The sequence below is a fragment of the Abramis brama genome (assembly GCF_963993115.1).
Source record: "Abramis brama genome assembly, chromosome: 25".
Taxonomy (NCBI): Eukaryota; Metazoa; Chordata; class Actinopteri; order Cypriniformes; family Leuciscidae; genus Abramis; species Abramis brama.
In genome coordinates, this window is record NC_139987.1 from 14,709,681 (window position 1) to 14,727,264 (window position 17,584).

At 36.5% G+C, this 17,584-nt stretch overlaps 1 protein-coding gene across 1 annotated transcript in view; it reads right to left on the reverse strand.

Annotated features, from left to right (window-relative positions):
* The window catches only part of auts2a (activator of transcription and developmental regulator AUTS2 a), a 341,760-nt gene that overhangs the window by 264,643 nt on the left and 59,533 nt on the right, over positions 1-17,584 (reverse strand). Inside the window, exon 3 of the mRNA XM_084105172.1 lies at positions 555-776. Within this exon, the coding sequence (XP_083961298.1) occupies positions 555-776 (222 nt within the window). The remainder of the gene's footprint in view (positions 1-554; positions 777-17,584) is intronic.

Genomic DNA, 17,584 nt, shown 5'->3' on the forward strand with positions numbered 1-17,584 from the left:
AACTATTAAACCTATTTTTGACCATTTAAATAAAGCTGAAATAAAATAAAATATAAATATTAGATGAAATAAATTAGAAATAAAATAAAATGAAGGAAAAAAATATAGAAATATTAACCCATATAGTTATATAAAACACATATAAAACACAGATGGATGGATGGATGGATGGATGGATGGATGGATGGATGGATAACTCAAATAAAAACTGAATATATAAAAAATATAATAGTATGTAAACAATACAAAGTACAAAGATAACACTGCACCAGAATTATGGGTAACAATAAGAGAATCTAGATTTTTTTTTTTAAATCATGATAAAACTATTATTACAACTATTTATAATTTCGCAGCAGAAATAAACTTTATTCAACAGCTCCGTCTGACACCAATTTTACTCCAACCAAATGCTGAAGCACTTGTGGGAAATCAATAGAATGCCTTTAATCTACCAACAAAATCTGCCAAATACATCGAGGCTCCCAGTTCCTGTTTGAACAGATCACAATCATGATTTTTGGACAGATGTAGCGAGCTAAAGTTAAACTCACAGGTCGGTGTTTCTTCTGCAGGTGTTTCTTCTTCTTGCTGTGTGTATGGGCCAGGTGAGGGTTGTTCTCCTGGTCTGAGTGGTGGTGCTGGTGGTTGTTGTGGTTGAGTCGGTCTTTGTGTAGGTCTATGTTCAGTCCGTTCGGCACTCGTCCGGGCTTCTTCTTGCGCAGCGGTCCTGCCTGGTTCTGCCTCCGCTCGTGGGGCTTCAGGGTCATGTCCTTCTAACAGAAAAAAAAAAATAGATATGAGTATAAAACAGTTTTTGGATTAAAGGTGACAAGCAGAAAATTGAATCTTTTCCTTTCATATTAAATCTTATGAAGGACAATTCATTAGTAGAGGTTACTCTAAAGAGAAAAAATATTTTAACAAAATGCAAGAACTTTTTAAGCCTCTAAAATGGCTTTCCTGATTACTGACTTAAAGGGATGGTTCGGAGTAAAATCAACCTAGGGTCATTTCAGTGGTTTGGGAAAAGCACGTAAAAGTCCTGGCAGAAAGTGATGCATAAGGATGTAGTGTAACGACGATTTTTTTTTTTTTTTCCAAACCACTGAAGTGATGTCGACGTCCGGGTTAGCAGTAGCATGAGCGGCCAGGCAAGTGTTATTTAAATAAACTCCTGATGAACTTACAAACTTTCCAATGCCTAAGTACAGAACCTATTTGTACTACTGTAGAAGTTTGGTACCATTCTGGGCATTATTAGTGGGGTAATTTACGAGATACATCATAGGATCCATTAGCGCCTCCACTAAGCCATCCGGCTGATATCTCTAAATAAGCTCTAGCTTTAATAATGTTCAAACAAGGGGAAAAAAAGCTTCTGGGGGGGGGGCACCCTCCATGTGTACTCATATGTACTCCGAACCATCCCTTTAACTAAGGCTGCTGGGTGAAGACAAAATATTGTTCACTTTAAATAGTACTTTTTACAATCCAATCAAATGTAAATTAATCAAATCCAGCCTTGCTGAACAGTATTTCCTACTACACAACCGTTCAAAAGTTTGGGATCAAAGTAAGAATTTAAAAAAATATACTACATTCAAGCGTCATCAAAAGTGACAGTAAAGCTATTTATAATGTTACAAAAGATTTTTATTTTGAAATAAATGCTGTTCTTTTGAATTTCTATTTATCTAAGAATTAAAAAAAAAAAAAAAGTGCAGCAGATTAAGCAGCACAACTGTTTCTTGAAATGTTTCTTGAACAGCAAATTAGCATATTAGACTGGTTTCTGAAGGATCATGTGACATTTAAGAAGAAAAGCTTAAAAATTCAAATAGAAAAGTTATTTTCAATAGAAATAATATTTCACAACATTATTTATTTTGATCAAATAAATGCCTTGGTGAGCTGAAGACACTTCTTTCAAAAAGCATTTAAAAATATTACTGACCCCAAACTGTTGTATATTCTGTCTCACTCTGAAATGTGTGTAACATTATGGAAATGAGTGTGATGTAAATGAAATGCACATGCTGTTTTATGTCTTTAAGGACCATTAATAAACAGTATGAAGACTATTCCTGCAATAGACCGGATATAATGTTTGTGCTAAAATACATTACACAACATAAGCAGTACACTCTCCAGTAGGCGTACGCTTCTCTACCTCCAGCAAACATTGTTCTGCCAAGCTGCTAAATAAAATAATCTTTACCCCACAGAAAAACAAGTGTTCTGATAAAAGGAGTCTGAAGAACAGCAGAGGAAGCAGAGGCGCATTGCTCCGGTCTGACACATAACTTTCTCATCCACTGAGAACTCTAGACAGGAAGATCAATATTCAATATGACAAAGCTCGTCTCTGCAGGGGAGCTGTGTATCACCATATCTCTGCTTACGGAATGAATCAATTACATTATTATACTCCAGCTATAGAGAGATAGATACTTCTCGTGCTGAAAACTGTACACTACAGGAAGGAAAAGTGAGACATTCAATACAGTTCAGAGTAGGAACGTCTACTAGAAACAGCACAGTGACTTGGCAACTTGTAGCAATGTCAGTGTGAACAGGGCTTAGCCTATATTTATAACATCTAATGCAAGATGAAAACAAAATGATATAGATATATATATATATATATATATATATATGTGTGTGTGTGTGTGTGTGTGTGTGTGTGTGTGTGTATGTATAATTACCATATTAGAATTATTTCTGAAAAATCATGTGACACTGAAGACTGGAGAAATGTTGCTGAAAATTCAGCTTTGCCATCACAGGAATAAATTACATTGTATGATGTATTCAAATTGAAAACTTGTTTTTAAATTATAATATTTGACAAAATTGCTATTTTACTGTATTTTTGATTAAATAAATGCAGCCTTGGTAAGCACAAAAGAATTTTAAAAAACAGATTCCCAAACTTTTGAACAGTGGTGTATATATGACATATTTTCTTACTAAACATTCCGTGAACAATTCTGAGTGATGAACCAAATGAATCATTGAATCTGAAGCTGACAGTTTGTAGTGATTCACAAAAACTAATCTATTGTAATGTATTTTTTACTACTGTATCATAAGATAAGAAGGGATTGCAAAACTATTCAAATCACACATTCTTTAGGAATCGCAATGACATAATAAAAAGTGCATTACAATCTTTGTCGAAAAAAAGTACAAGAGGGAGCAGAGCAATTACAAAACGATGGGCAGCAAAGTGCTGTTTAATGTAAAAATAATGATCTCATGCCTCTCCACTTGGTCAAAGTTTTCATCTTATTTCAGAGATGTAGAACACTGTCCTTTTTGTCTCATTTTCAAGAGCTTCGCTAATTTCCTTAAATGACAGCTCCTTTTATGCTCTTCATTTTAAGCTCTGTGCATGAGTGTGTGTGAATAAAATGTTAGTGTGTGATTAAAAATGAGTAATGGCTCTGACAAATGTTTCTTCTCTTAAAAAGCCTTCAGATTTATCAGCAAATGTCTGTGTAGACCAGTCCAGTAAAATGAAACATAAGCAAACACTGCTTATGTACAAAGTTGTGTGTTTATTTTGCATCACTCCAAGCCCTTAGAAGATTAAATCCACCATTTCTCAAACGTAAAGAAATGTGTTTTTATGTATCTGATGCAAACCGAATATACCGTGCAAGACGCAAACCTTCTGCCGTTCAAGTGTGTGTGTGTGTGTGTGCGCGTGTGTGTGTGTGTGTGTTTGTGAGCAGATACACCATCATCCCTCATCCGCCTGCGGGGCTGATCCATCATGTTAAACTTATGTACTAAATCAGATTACATGCTTCAGAGACATTACATGTTTAATAGCCTTGTTCATGTACTTGAAGTCAGAGACATCAAAAGAGCTCTCGGCTGAGCAGACGGAGCATGTCAGGACTGCAAGATACAACAGGCTGATAACCAGCCATCAACTCTTCAGCTCTGATAGAGCACTCTGGGTATTTGTGCTGAGGGACAGCCTCTATTCATTCAATTTCTCTCTATTCAGCGATCAGAATCATTCAGACTCAAAAAATCAAGCTGAGGTTGATTCATTTCAGCTGCTTGAGAGGAGAAGCTCTTCTTAAACAACATCTAGACGAGACTGAGGGTATATGTTCAGTATGTTAAAGGTATGTTAATGGGAAAACTCAGTCCAATCAGTCCTATAGTCCTATCAGTTAAACATGCAATTTAAAGTTGGCATGAAACGGAAGTTGTGAACAAGAAAAACTGTAGGGCGGGACTTGATTTTGTCCAACAAGATTTTATTGGATTGTTAAGGGAAATGACTTTGATTAAAGATTAAGGGGAGACACGGCAGGCAAAAACATAAGTTTTTTTTTCACTGGTCAATTTAGAGATTTTGGGCTATTTGTCTTCAATAACATGTCTTCTTTCAGACTTGTGGTGAAAAAAAGTCAAAAATACACATTTAGGGTCTTTATTTTACTACACTTTGTCTATTTGCATCTGTAGATTTCTCCTAAATTCAACAAAAGTTGGCGTTTTTAAATCAACATGTTGCTCCGCGATCGCTGTCTGCACCCTGTCATCACATATACTGTTGGAAAGCTCTCTCTCTCCTGTACAATGTTGTTGGATCCAAATATGGTCATTTCCTTTTTTATCAGCAACCAATCGTGAAAGTACAATGGGGCATTTAACTCTAAAAGTGAAATCTCATTGGCTAGACGGTATCTAGGCCTGGGTGGCAGTTCTACATGGGACCGTTTGTGTGTGTTTTTGACTGTTTTTTACTGGGGTTCTGTTCAGTTGAAGGCCATAAATGTTGTGTTATAAGTTTTGATGTGTTTTAGGTGGTTTGTATTGTTGTTGCTAATGATTAGGGGTCGACCGATTAATCGGTCGGACGATTAATCGGCCGATTTTTTGCATTTTTTAACATAATTGGCATCGGCCAATATCCAAGTATATCAAGCCGATTATTAGGCAGGCGCATCTGTGGGCAGCCTAGTGTTGTTGTTGTTGTGGAACACGTGTTCGACGCACGCTGCGCCTAGAGTCATTTTCCAGCAGAGTGAGCAGACCTCATCCAGTGCCTAAGGAAGGAGCTAAGTTCCTTGGAGAAAACTCCTTTATATTTAATTAAAAACTTTTGATATGTTACTGCCAACTTCGAGAAAAAATATGAATAGGCGACATGACATTCGGCTACTTTGGATATTGATAGCGTAGTTGAGGTTGCATTAGCACAGCAGAAGGGTTGCTATCATGTCACAATAAGTAAGCAAGAATTTTGCAATTACAGACAGAGAATCTGAGACTTTTATTTGTTCTGTTTGAGTGTATTATATTTGAGAGGGTTGTCACTCAATGCAGAGAAAAGTAATAAATAAGTAATAAAAAAGAGACCAACGCACTATAGGACTGGCTTTGCTTTGCTAGCGTCGTCGTTGCTAGGGTTGGGTAGCTACAGACATTCCCGGTGCTAATACGGCACTGGTGCCTTAATGACCGTTATCTACCGGACCGAATATCAATGCGGATTTCTGTGCTTCATTTCGGTGCTACTGTTATGCCTGTGCTTCTCTTGGATGCTCTGAAAACGGACGTTAGAATAACAGAAACATCGATTCGCTGCACGTGACGCTAGTCAGCAGCTAACTTTAGCATACCGTTAGCTAGTAGCTGGATTAAACACGGTTAAAATGCTGGCCAAACAGTGTAATGTGTGACTGTATTTCACTGTAGACTAGGGGTGGAACGGTACATGTATTCGTATTGAACCGAAACGGTACGGGCGTCACGGTTCGGTGTATAAATTTACACGGAGAATAACGTTACATGGTATAAAAATAAATAAAACTCACGTGAAAATTAATGTAATACGGAACTACTGTTAGATACGCGGGTTCTTTAGGGACACCTAATCTGTAGCTCCGCCTTAATTCTGAAGCAGGCTGCGATGTAAAGATTGCAATGCTGGAATATGTTGTGTGTGTGTGAGAGAGAGAGAGAGAGAGAGAGAGAGAGAGAGAGAGAGAGAGAGAGAGAGAGAGAGAGGCGCGATCGAAAAGTCGCGTGTGTTTAAAGTCGCAAAGTGTTTACTTATATTTGTGTGCGCGCGCGCGTCTGTGTGTGTGTGTGTGTGTGTGTGTGTGTGTGTGTGGCGCGGATGCGATCGAACAGTGGAAACATAAAAACATACTCCGTCATTTTGTTTATACAAGACATTCAAACTGCAACGTGTTTAAGTTACTGTTTATTAAAATTTTAAGGAAAACAAATATATTAATCTGAAATGTAGCAAATTAATTTTCAATTCATTTAGGTACAATTACCAAACATATCTCAAGGTCTTTTTGTCTTTTGTACAAGTGCAGATTGGTCAAGTGTTCAATAAATGTTTTTGTTGAGAAATCTTGTCTATCTTAAGTAATTATTTGTGTTACATTTTATCTTTCAAATAGAGTTTAAAAACAAGCACATAATCGGCCAAATATCGGCCAAAATAAATCGGCAGCATTTATCAGCCGACCCGGATTTCAAAAGATCAGTATCGGCCTGAAAAAAACCATATCGGTCGACCTCTACTAATGATTTGATAAGATATTGTGTCTGTAAATAGTTGTTTCCACTAAAAAAGTATGAATTTTTACAATGCAAATCTTTAAAGGCCGTTTTCTCAAAATGGGTTTTTTCTCATACTCTGAGCCAGAAATCTCCACTTCAGCAGCACATACATACACCAAACTTTCCAGTTGTATTCCTATCTATATTCTTAAGGTTTTTACAGAGGGGTTTGTTCATATATCATTCAGATTTTAAAGGGGAGTGCATCTATAGAAAATAATAAATTAATTAAAAGCATAGATACAATAGAACACAGATAAAATATATAATAAACAGTGCTTTATGTTTTTCAGTTAAGTCTAACAGCATTCAGGTACAGAAATCGAACAAATCAAGTGTAAAATAACACTGCATAGTCTTCACTGTAAAAATTAAATATACAATTAATCTTTGTGAAAGCTTCAAAATTGATTTTTTATTTGTATTTTGTTGTTTGATTAACATTAATTGACAGACAGCAGAATATTAGGCTGCTATCACTTTAAAGGTCCCGTTCTTCGTGATCCCATGTTTCAAACTTTAGTTAGTGTGTAATGTTGTTGTTAGAGTATAAATAATATCTGTAAAATTATAAAGCTCAAAGTTCAATGCCAAGCGAGATATTTTATTTAACAGAAGTCGCCTACATCGAACGGCCCGTTTGGACTACATCCCTCTACTTCCTTCTTTAATGACGTCAGTAGGACAGTTTTTTGACTAACCTCCGCCCACAGGAATGCTCCCTCAACTCTACCGAAATTCGTTTATGTACTTGCGCACTTCTTATAACTTACTGTGTTTACTCAGCTCTTACGGTGATTTTCTGAAGTAAAACTGACGCTTCATCTTTTGTGTGATGTACAATAAACTTTATTAAACTCATCAGTATATGTTTGATCATCATTCAGACAGCAGACTTGTAGGCTATTAATAAATAATGGATACATACAAGCAGATGACAAATACGTTATAATAACCGTAATTAAACTACTAAACTATACCTGTTCCATCTCTATACAGCACTCTGACTCTGTAGGCATTATTGTCCGACTCGAAATGAACACCGTTACTGAGAGTTTCTGATATTATCATCATTCCGTGAGATGAAATTTTTCTGAGACTGAGCTCATGAAGCTCCGCCCCCTGGGCCGTCCAGCAGCAGCTTATTTGCATTTAAAGGGCACACACTAAAACAATTTAAACATGCTGTAAAAAATTATCTGTTGGGTATTTTGAGCTGAAACTTCACACACTCTGGGGACATCAGAGACTTATTTTACATCTTGTGAAAAGGGGCATAATACGGGACCTTTAAGACTGAATGCACAGATTCACTAATACGTATCTGTTTTACGTTCACTTAAGACATAAGCGACTGTGTTTACGAGAATGCTCGCTGAGACATTTTGACAAAATGTCAAGGCATTTTGACATAATTTTGAGTGTATGTGTCCGTTCAAGAACAAATAGAGTGAAAGGGAACGGAATTCGACTCTATGTGCGCACAGAAAACAGCGTGCAAGGTCTGAGTTTTCTTCCGTGTCTTCTTTTAAAATCGCTTGAAGGTTTAAACTGAGAGGACCTAAAACGTGCAAATGATAAACTTTCACTCTATGATGGTTAAACTTTGCAATTAATATGTGAATCACCTGCGTTTCGAACCGTGAGGCCTGGTCAGTACAGTACAACTACGATCCCGATACTTGACATCACACATCCTGTCTTGTAACTATCACGGATGCACACATTTCGATATTGATGCTAAAACGATATATCGCACAGCCCTATTTGAAACCATTACAATGGTGTACTGTTTAAAGTGATATTTAAAAAATAGTATGCAGTAGACAGTATATTCTGAACAGTAGCATCTATCCCTCAAGTATCTGAGCCAAAAACTTAGATTATCCTTCTTTCTTTTTTTAAAAAATACATCAGATTTTAATCAAAAAGGCCTTAAGAGCGTACAATAAGCAATGCTGTATGAAGGGAGACTTTAGAGGAGGGTGGAATCTAGGGCGGTCTGGAAACTGTCTGGAATGACAGAAAAGCGCAAGAGATTATTTAGGATATGGAAACTGAGTTTGTCAAGCATACTGAGCGTGAACCTGAATGGCTTTTCCACAGCAATCACTTCCATGATCACTAGCGCTCGAGTATGTGCTGAACCAGAGCCATAGTCTGAGACACGGATGGGCCTAATTTTGTGGGCTTTTCTTCTGCAGGAACTACAATAATCTTTCGACAACATGGCAAACTTCATAAATCCATCTGCAAGCACATCTGGCCCTAATGTGTATCTTTCAGTGTGAATTAAGTATAACAACATGTGATGCTCTAAAGCTGGCAGAGAAAACACTAGAAGTTCACTCTGGGAAAACATCTGACCATATATTTGATTGGGTTTGCTCATCTAACTTGTCTAGTCTATCCTTGGAAAAAACATCAAGACCGACTTTTTTTGGTAAAGATCCCTGTTCTATATTCTAGAAGAAAGCAGCTGTTTTTTTTTTTTTGGGGGGGGGGGGGGGGGTTATCTTTCAGTGCATTTTAGCATAAACCATTCTCTTTATCTTTCTTTCTTTGCCTGTAGTATATACTGATAAGTGTTTATCAGTGTAACATTCAGAATGCAAAAATTTAGAATAAAGAGAAAACCATTTTTTTATATTCTGCTTAATGTTAAGACAAAGAGTGTCATCAATTTCAGAGAATTGTTTGTATAATTTTTTTTTGGTGCCATTTCCCAGGAGATTTAGCGAGGTAAACTCTGGATACAAGAACAGCCCTGCATTTACCCACAAATACACATAACACACAAGCTCCCTAGAGTTCACTTTGCTGCCTTGCTTTCTAGAAGTTCTTCTTTTGCTGTGGGGACTTAAAACACTTCCGTACTCTCTCACACACACAACATCACTCAAAGGCAGCAGCTTTCAAGTGCAAAGTAGGTTTTACAGTATACGCAGGGTTTATCTTTCATCTGCTTCACCACGAAAGTGTAATGATGTCTGAACAGAAAGAAAGACACATTCAGACAACATCCAAATGCAGACTTGCCATCTCAGTTTTATAAGCCAAGTAGATTCTGAATGCAACTTTTTTGAATGCAAAAACATTACTTAACTCCACAGTTAACATGAACTAAACATTTATTAAATATGGTTTATTTAAAAAACTCTTTGGTTTATCATACTATTAGTTTTAATAACAATACATATATGTGTTACAACACAGTACAATAAGGTTTCGTTGGTTAATATTAGTTAACTAGTTAACATGAACTAACAATGAACAATACTTCTACAGCATTTATTCATCTTTGTTCATTTTAAATCTCAACATTTACTAAGATCGAAAATCATTTTAGGATCAAAAGTTGTATCTGTTAACAGTTAATGCACTATGAAAATGAACATGAATATTTTTATTAACTAACATTAACAGAGGTTAATATACTGTATGCTGTTATAATTATATTGCTCATTGTTAGTAACTAATTAGTAACTACTACTAATAACTAATTAACCAATGAGACCTTACTGTAGTGTTACCAGAGTTTTTTGTTGTCATTAGTTAATGAATTATGGACAAACACAGGTTAATAAATAATGTAAAAAATAATATTTAATCATCATTATCATTTAGAACATTATTTATATACTGAACTACTAAGTAAAAAGATTTGTATTCTTGTGTTATCTTGTCAAAAGCTTAGGAAAACAGTATGTGACAGACTACCAGTTCAATAACGTGCTGTTTCTCAAACCGTGATAATAATCTAGCGCACTTTTTCCTCTGCACTGTGCTGCTAAAACCTCCTCCTGATTCATTAGTGACACATACGAGGGCTGTGCACACTATCCTACAGATGCAGGGGATGCTGACGAGGCAACCAGGAAAACTCCCACTCCCTTTACCCAGCAGTAAATGAGAGAGACAGAAAGAGAACAGCATGGGAGACCTGCACTTCGATCCCATTCCGTGATTACACCCCTGTTCTACAGCAGAGCCACTCCAGGGATCAGTTCCCCTGCCAAGCGTAACTACACAGGCTTTTGTGAGATGGAGAGGGAGATTCTGTCCATGGCCTCTCTGTTTTATTAGTCTTATCTGTGGCCCTGAGGGAAGATATTACTTCTTCAGCAAAAAAAAACAAAAACAAAGAAAGCACTAGCAGGAAAGCAAACTACATAAATGGTTGCTTTCAGACGCCGCAAGAAGCAATAGGCTTTTGTGACCAAGCAAGCACCGATTTAGAAAACATAACACAGCAATTTAGTTATATTCCAAAGATGGATGGAGGGGGTGAAACAGATGAAATGAGAGGGGAAAGGGACCCGTGCCCTCCACATGAGTGAGTAAACACCATACGTCCATCTGTCTTCCCACTGACTCCCTACACTGCAAAAATATGCGGTGTAGTCTATATTATATATATGTCAATACTGTATATGCAGTACACCTGAATGCTCTAGACCAGAAAAATGTTTTAAAAGAGTTTAAAACTTTGTTTTAATAGAGTTGGATCACGCTTGCTGATGATTGATTAATCAAAGGCATTTGATTAGCAGCATCTGACTGCTACTTACCCTCTTAATTCCTTTGGAAGCAGTAAGGGTGCACTTAGTTTGTCACACATGGCTTCTCCATTTTGACCTAGTTTTTGTTAAATAAATAATGACAGTGTGTAATAAGTCGTGTCGTGTGTTACCAAAATACCAAATTTTAAGATATGCCAAGGAACAGATGATTTTTTTATTATGTCCTGATACGAAAAACCATAAAATTTCAATAGACTGTCCTTTCTTTTTCACATGACTGTATATGTACACTATAAATACTACATATATATGCATATATGTAGTATATATAGCATATATACTGTATATGTAGTGTGCATATTAACATTAAGCCACTCGAGGCTGTACATTACAGTGATTTTACCATGGGGTGGGGGGGGGGGGGGGGGGGGGTGCAATGGCAGGTTAAAAGACATCAATTCTATTACAACAAAGGTTAACCACCCTCAACCATCCGGCACTCATCAAAGAGAATATTTCATTAGCTCGACTCAATAAGCAATTCAAAGAACGATAAGAGCCGGTTTAAAGATGTATCTAATTAAAGGCCAGGCCAATCTAAGAGTGTGAATCCTTAGAGGCAAGGGGAAATAAAGACCCCATATGGACCGAAGAGGTCATGCATGGATGGCATGAAAGGCAAACATCTTGTTCTGAAATCAATCACCATGACAGGAAGGGAGAGGGGCTTGTGCTTTGAAGCCCTCTGCCTCCATCCTCCCAAGTAATGGAGCTCAATCGCTGACAGATGGAGGGAGCGGCGGGGGGAAGCGAGCGAACGCATAAACGAATGAACGAATGAAGCAGTCTGTGTCCGTGGGGGGGAAGTAGGTCATTCATGCTTGGCCAGTTTGTACAGATTCACTGTAACAAAGCCATTCCTGTAATAACAGAGATCTGGGCTGAACCATATTTTCTTCACATACTAGAACATTTTCGAAATAGCTTCTTTTTTTTTCTTCCAGGAGATGCATTACAGAAACATCTCAACCCAGAATCCTATTATATCTGTTTAGTAACCATGCCAATTTCATTTAGGATCTCATTTAGAACATCTGTGATCTTAACTTTAAGTGCCCCAAATAGGCTTTTTTTAAAGGCTCCTCGTATTGTTTTTGAGGTCTCCAACAATAGGTTTACATGTATCCAAGGTCATAAACACTATATACAATATATACATAATATACAGTGCAGCATCACCTCTTTTCTCACAGTATCTTAAATGGTTCGATCAAGAATTATCTGCAAAGTCTTGCTTGTGATTGTTTTACTGCTTACAGCGCATGTCGGAAACCAAACGGCCATTACCATATCTGAACTTCAGCTCCGGAGGCTTCCTCAGCACTTGATACACAGTGACATGAACAGTAACGATGGCGTCGGTTTTACCATATCAATTCGAGTCTGAGTCCTCAGCCTTTAGCATTCACAGCGCAGAGAGCAGCATCTTCTCAACATTCAACAACACAAACCAAACTCTTCCAGGCGTCAGCTTCAACTACAGTTTTTGCGGGTCAAATTAGACATTGTACGCATTCAGCCAGTGAAGACAACATGCTGTCTGTCATTATGCAAATTTGTAACAAACCTACAAAGGTTGTGCAGGAAGTAACACCGGAATTACTGACGACTAATTTCAGGCAGTTCACCTCTTTCTTTTTGGAGACAATAACAGCTTTATTACACACTCCATGAAAGGTAACATCCAAAAAAGTATAATAGGGGCACTTTCAGACTTAAGGGGGTAGTACACCCAAAAATGTACTCACCCTCATGTCGTTGCAAACATGTATGATCTCTTTCTTCTGTAAATTAGTCCATTTAATTTAGTAATACTGTAGTAGATGATTCTAAAACTAAACAACATGCAGACTGGAGTCTCTTGAGCGTGGTTGTTTTTGTACTAAATGATTAGCAAAATGCTCTACTGCGATTCTAAGCAATACGATCACACCGCAAGATAAGAAGTATCAAAGACCAACTCAAAAGCACATCAAAGGCCGCACAACAGGTCGCTTCGTGATACTTGCCTTTTATGTTATGAGAGGGCAAAGTCTTTTAATTAAATTCACGTGAGACAAAAGAATCAATTGGTCCGAGAGCAACGTCTGGATTTAGCCCAGGCAATTAACATGATTATAATAGTCATTTAATTCCACGGGATAAAACACTTTTCCAACAGCTGGCTTCAGACAGTTTTTCAACATCAGAATGAAAAATAAGGGAAAGCTCAAAAAGGGCTCTGGGGGTAATTATTAAAAATGTAATAGCTTTATAACTGATGAGTACAAAATGATATGAATAATTATTCACAGCTTTCATGTTGGATCCCCAACCTATATGCTACGCACTGCAAGTAGTTCACATGAGGCCCATTCCAGTGTTTTACTGTCTTTAATCACAAAGCTTCATATAAAACAGTAATGTTAAGTTAAATTCAGTTAAATAAGTCAAAAGAAAGTGCATACTATCACAGTCCAATATGATACCAAATCCATTATAACAACAATAAAGCCACTGTGTGCTTTCACACAGCCTTTAGTTTCAATATATCTCAATATAGTGACATGGCTTCAGGTTCACTGCCATTCAAAAGTTTGGAGTGGATAAGATTTGTATGCTCTTATGCTCACTAATGCTACATTTAATTGATTAAAATACAGTCAAAACAAAAATATTGTGAACGATTATTATAATCCATCTAAATGAATGGCTTTAAAAAATGTAATACATTATACTATGATCAATATTTTTAAAACAGCACCCATTATTCCAGTCTTCAGTGTCACGTGATCCTTCAGAAATCAGTTTATTATGCTGATTTGTTGCTCTAGAAACATTTCTTATTAATATCAGCGCTGAAAACAGTTGTGCTGCTTAATATTTTTAAGAAAATACCTTGATCTCCTTTTTCAGGATTCTTTGATGTATAGAAAGTTCAAAACAATAGCATTTATTTGAAAAATAAATCTTTTGTAACTTTATAAAGGTCTTCACTGTCAATTTTAATCATTTTAATGGATATGTCCTGAATAAAAGCATATACTTACTGACCCAAAACTTTAGTATCAGTAACTTTAATAACAGTAGTATACATGGCTCAATGTGGGATATTTGTCTCCAGGTTACATCGTTATGCCTGTAGGTGGCGACAACTGCATCTCTTTATAAGTGAATGTGAAGTGAATCATTCATTTAACTGAGTGAGTCAATTAATCATTCACCCAATCGATTCATTCAAAAAAACTGGTTCTTACAATAAAATAAGCGACTGGTACCCATTATAATCAATGATTCTGTCTACACTGGATGTGCGTGACGTGACACAACAAATCCCAACAGTAAACTAATGCTGCATGCTATTGCTGACGTACTCCAAGTGTACATACTATGAAGGACAAATGGATTTGCAACGGTCGCTTTGTATAGACAGCCTCGAGCATCAGTCACTCAAGCAATTTGTTTATAAACACTAGGCTACTTTTAGGATATTGCTTTAATATTTACAGTAAAAAATAGTATACCATTTTTAATGCTTTGCTCTTTTGTACTATATTAAAGCATTACATTGACAGCCCCAGTAGTGTGGTGCAGTCATTTGTTATATAGTGTATGTAGTAGGGTAAATGGGCTGTATAGTGACAGTATACATTGAGCAAGTTTTTATAGTAATGCAGCAGACAGTGTGTATTGTTAATGAACATAGTGTGTGTTGTAGAGAGCATGTTAGTGGTGTAATCTAGTGCTGAGTAAGGCTGCAGTGTGAACAATGTGCTCACTGAGGGCTCGTCCATTCACTGTGACACATGACCTGATTCTTCACCCACAGGCTAATTCGCCCACACACACTCACACACACAGTGTTACAAAAGCTTCTAAAGAAGAGCTCTGCTCCCCACTTATTACACACTCTCTATCAGTTTACCCTTTTAACCTACGGCTTTCTCTCTCTTTCTCTCTAGCAGCGGTGACTCATAGGCAGTAATCCACACTAACGCCTCAGGAGTGCTGAGGTTCATTACACATTCAAACACTCCACTAAACACACTAGATCCTGCAATCCTTTTTTAAGTTTGTGTGATTTTTATGCAGATGTCAAATCAATAGCTTAGACTAAAAAAAAACAGCCCACCCATCAGCAAAGTGTCCGATACTCTCCATCACTGGTTCATGCTATGGTCATTGTTTACTCTAACTGTTTTTCGCTTCTTATCCAGAGAAGTCTCAGAGTTTTGTCTAGATGCTGACATCTGGATATGTTTCAAAACATGATGTTTTGGTCTCACAAGCTGTTTCCATTAGCATTCCATTCCATTTAATTTCAGATATTGCATGAAAAAACGCTGAATGGAAACGCCAAGATGCGCTCAATTGAGGCGGATAACTATCCGTTAAGATAATCTGATAAAAAGACACGTTCATAAAACTATAAATAAATCCCTTGAAATGTGCAAAAAAAAAAAAAAAAAAAAAAAAAACTCTAACCAGTGGAACAATTTCAATGCACAGCATCTCGAATGTTGGTTTGGTCATTCTGAAATCCCTGATAGTTACTCCCAAAATATAATAACCTCCCAAAACAGTCTCACACGATTACACACGAACGCAAGATAACATGACAGAGTTTATTGTGTTTCATCAGCGAAAAAAGCCACAGTGGCTTCTCTAATCCTGGAAGTGATTATTTTGTTCTCTTGAACAAATGGCATGGAAACTGGAAAACTGGAAACTTTGGATGGAAACATAGCAACAGGCAGGTGTGAATGTGCATAATATGTCCAAAATGCTGTCTAGGGAGGCAGCTCACCTCAGTTTTGATTCACAACCCTCAACCCAATAAAAGCAAACTGTCATCACTTAGAACTTCAGCACAAAGACCTACTTCTTATTTACTGACTACCCGCAATCCAGATGTTATAACTTATCTGTACAAGTATAGTACTGTGCCAATAACAGTCATTATTTCAGTAAAAACGTGTCCTTTCTATGTAAATTAGGTTCATGATAGATTGTGCCTTGTTCACCAAAGTCAGCAGCATTTGCTGTTAAAAGAACTTGGTAAACTGAATTTAATTATAAAGAGAGTACATTTTCTATTGGTCATATAATCAAATGATAAAGAAGAGCATAATGCCAGGATACACAGAGTAGAATAAACTGCACTATTAGCAGGAGATATTCATTGATTGTGAATTCCCCCTCTATCTTTCGCACTCTTTTAACACATATGGTTTTTCTTTTTTTGGCGTTCAAGATCTTAACTGCTGCAGTTCTATTCTCCTACGTTTGTGTTTAGCCGATAACATCTCAAAAACTGCAGGCCCTTACAAAAGAAGAGCAGTTAGTGCCAATATAACCTCAGTGTGCTAACATGCAAAACTTGCCTTTTGTTGTTGTACTTTTCATTCAAAATCCCATATGAGAAACAGTGGGGGGAAAAAACACATCACACACAACCACACAAATATATGCCTATACACCTTTTAGGTGACCTCCTCATGCCAGTCCGCTAGCGGGATTCCATGGCTTGAGCACCTTGTGTCGATCAGGCAATGTTGCCTAGCAACAAGGTAGAGAAAGCAGATCATTAAATTTTGCTGATGAAGTCTAGCCAGCAACAGCCACAGAGCGAGAGCTCTCATAGTCCATATTATCTTACACTGTGTCCTTCTCTAATTTATCTATACTCTGCTTTTTGCACAGTTCGGTTCCATTAACTACAATTTTTATTCTTTCTTTTACACCTATGCTCCACCTGCTCTGGCAATATTGTCATTTTCAGAGCGATAAAAAAAATATATGATCTGGCTCAATAATTTGTATAATGATCTAAAATACTAATTTAAAGTCTGGAGACACTTAACTGAATTGCTTGTCATGATCTTTAAAATATTCCTGAACTAAATGTGGAGATTTAAATTCTTGAATACAGTGCCTACTAAAAATGTCTTTACAAAATATAAAAAGTGAAAAAAGTGAAGAAGAAAGAAAACCAGAAGGTCCAAATTTGACTGGTAGTGTATATACTGTTCCTAAAGAAAAAATTCCAAACATGTTTAAGTAGGACAATTAAAATATATAATAATAATAATAATAATTAAAAAAATAATAATAATATATTTTATTCTTAATTATAATTTTATTATTTATATTGTATTTAATGAATATAAAAATCCAACTGATTCATTTATTTTATGTAATATAAAAATGAATGATATAATGTAATATAATTTTTTTTTATATATATATATATATAATATCATGAACTGTGGTATTTGAACTCACTTCCTGTCGAATCCTTCTAAAATTAAAAAGTAATATACAGAATGTCTAATTGGTAATGAATTCTGTTACAGATGCGTGCACAAGTTCAGACACTACAAATGGGTGCATTTATCAAAATGCATGTTCTA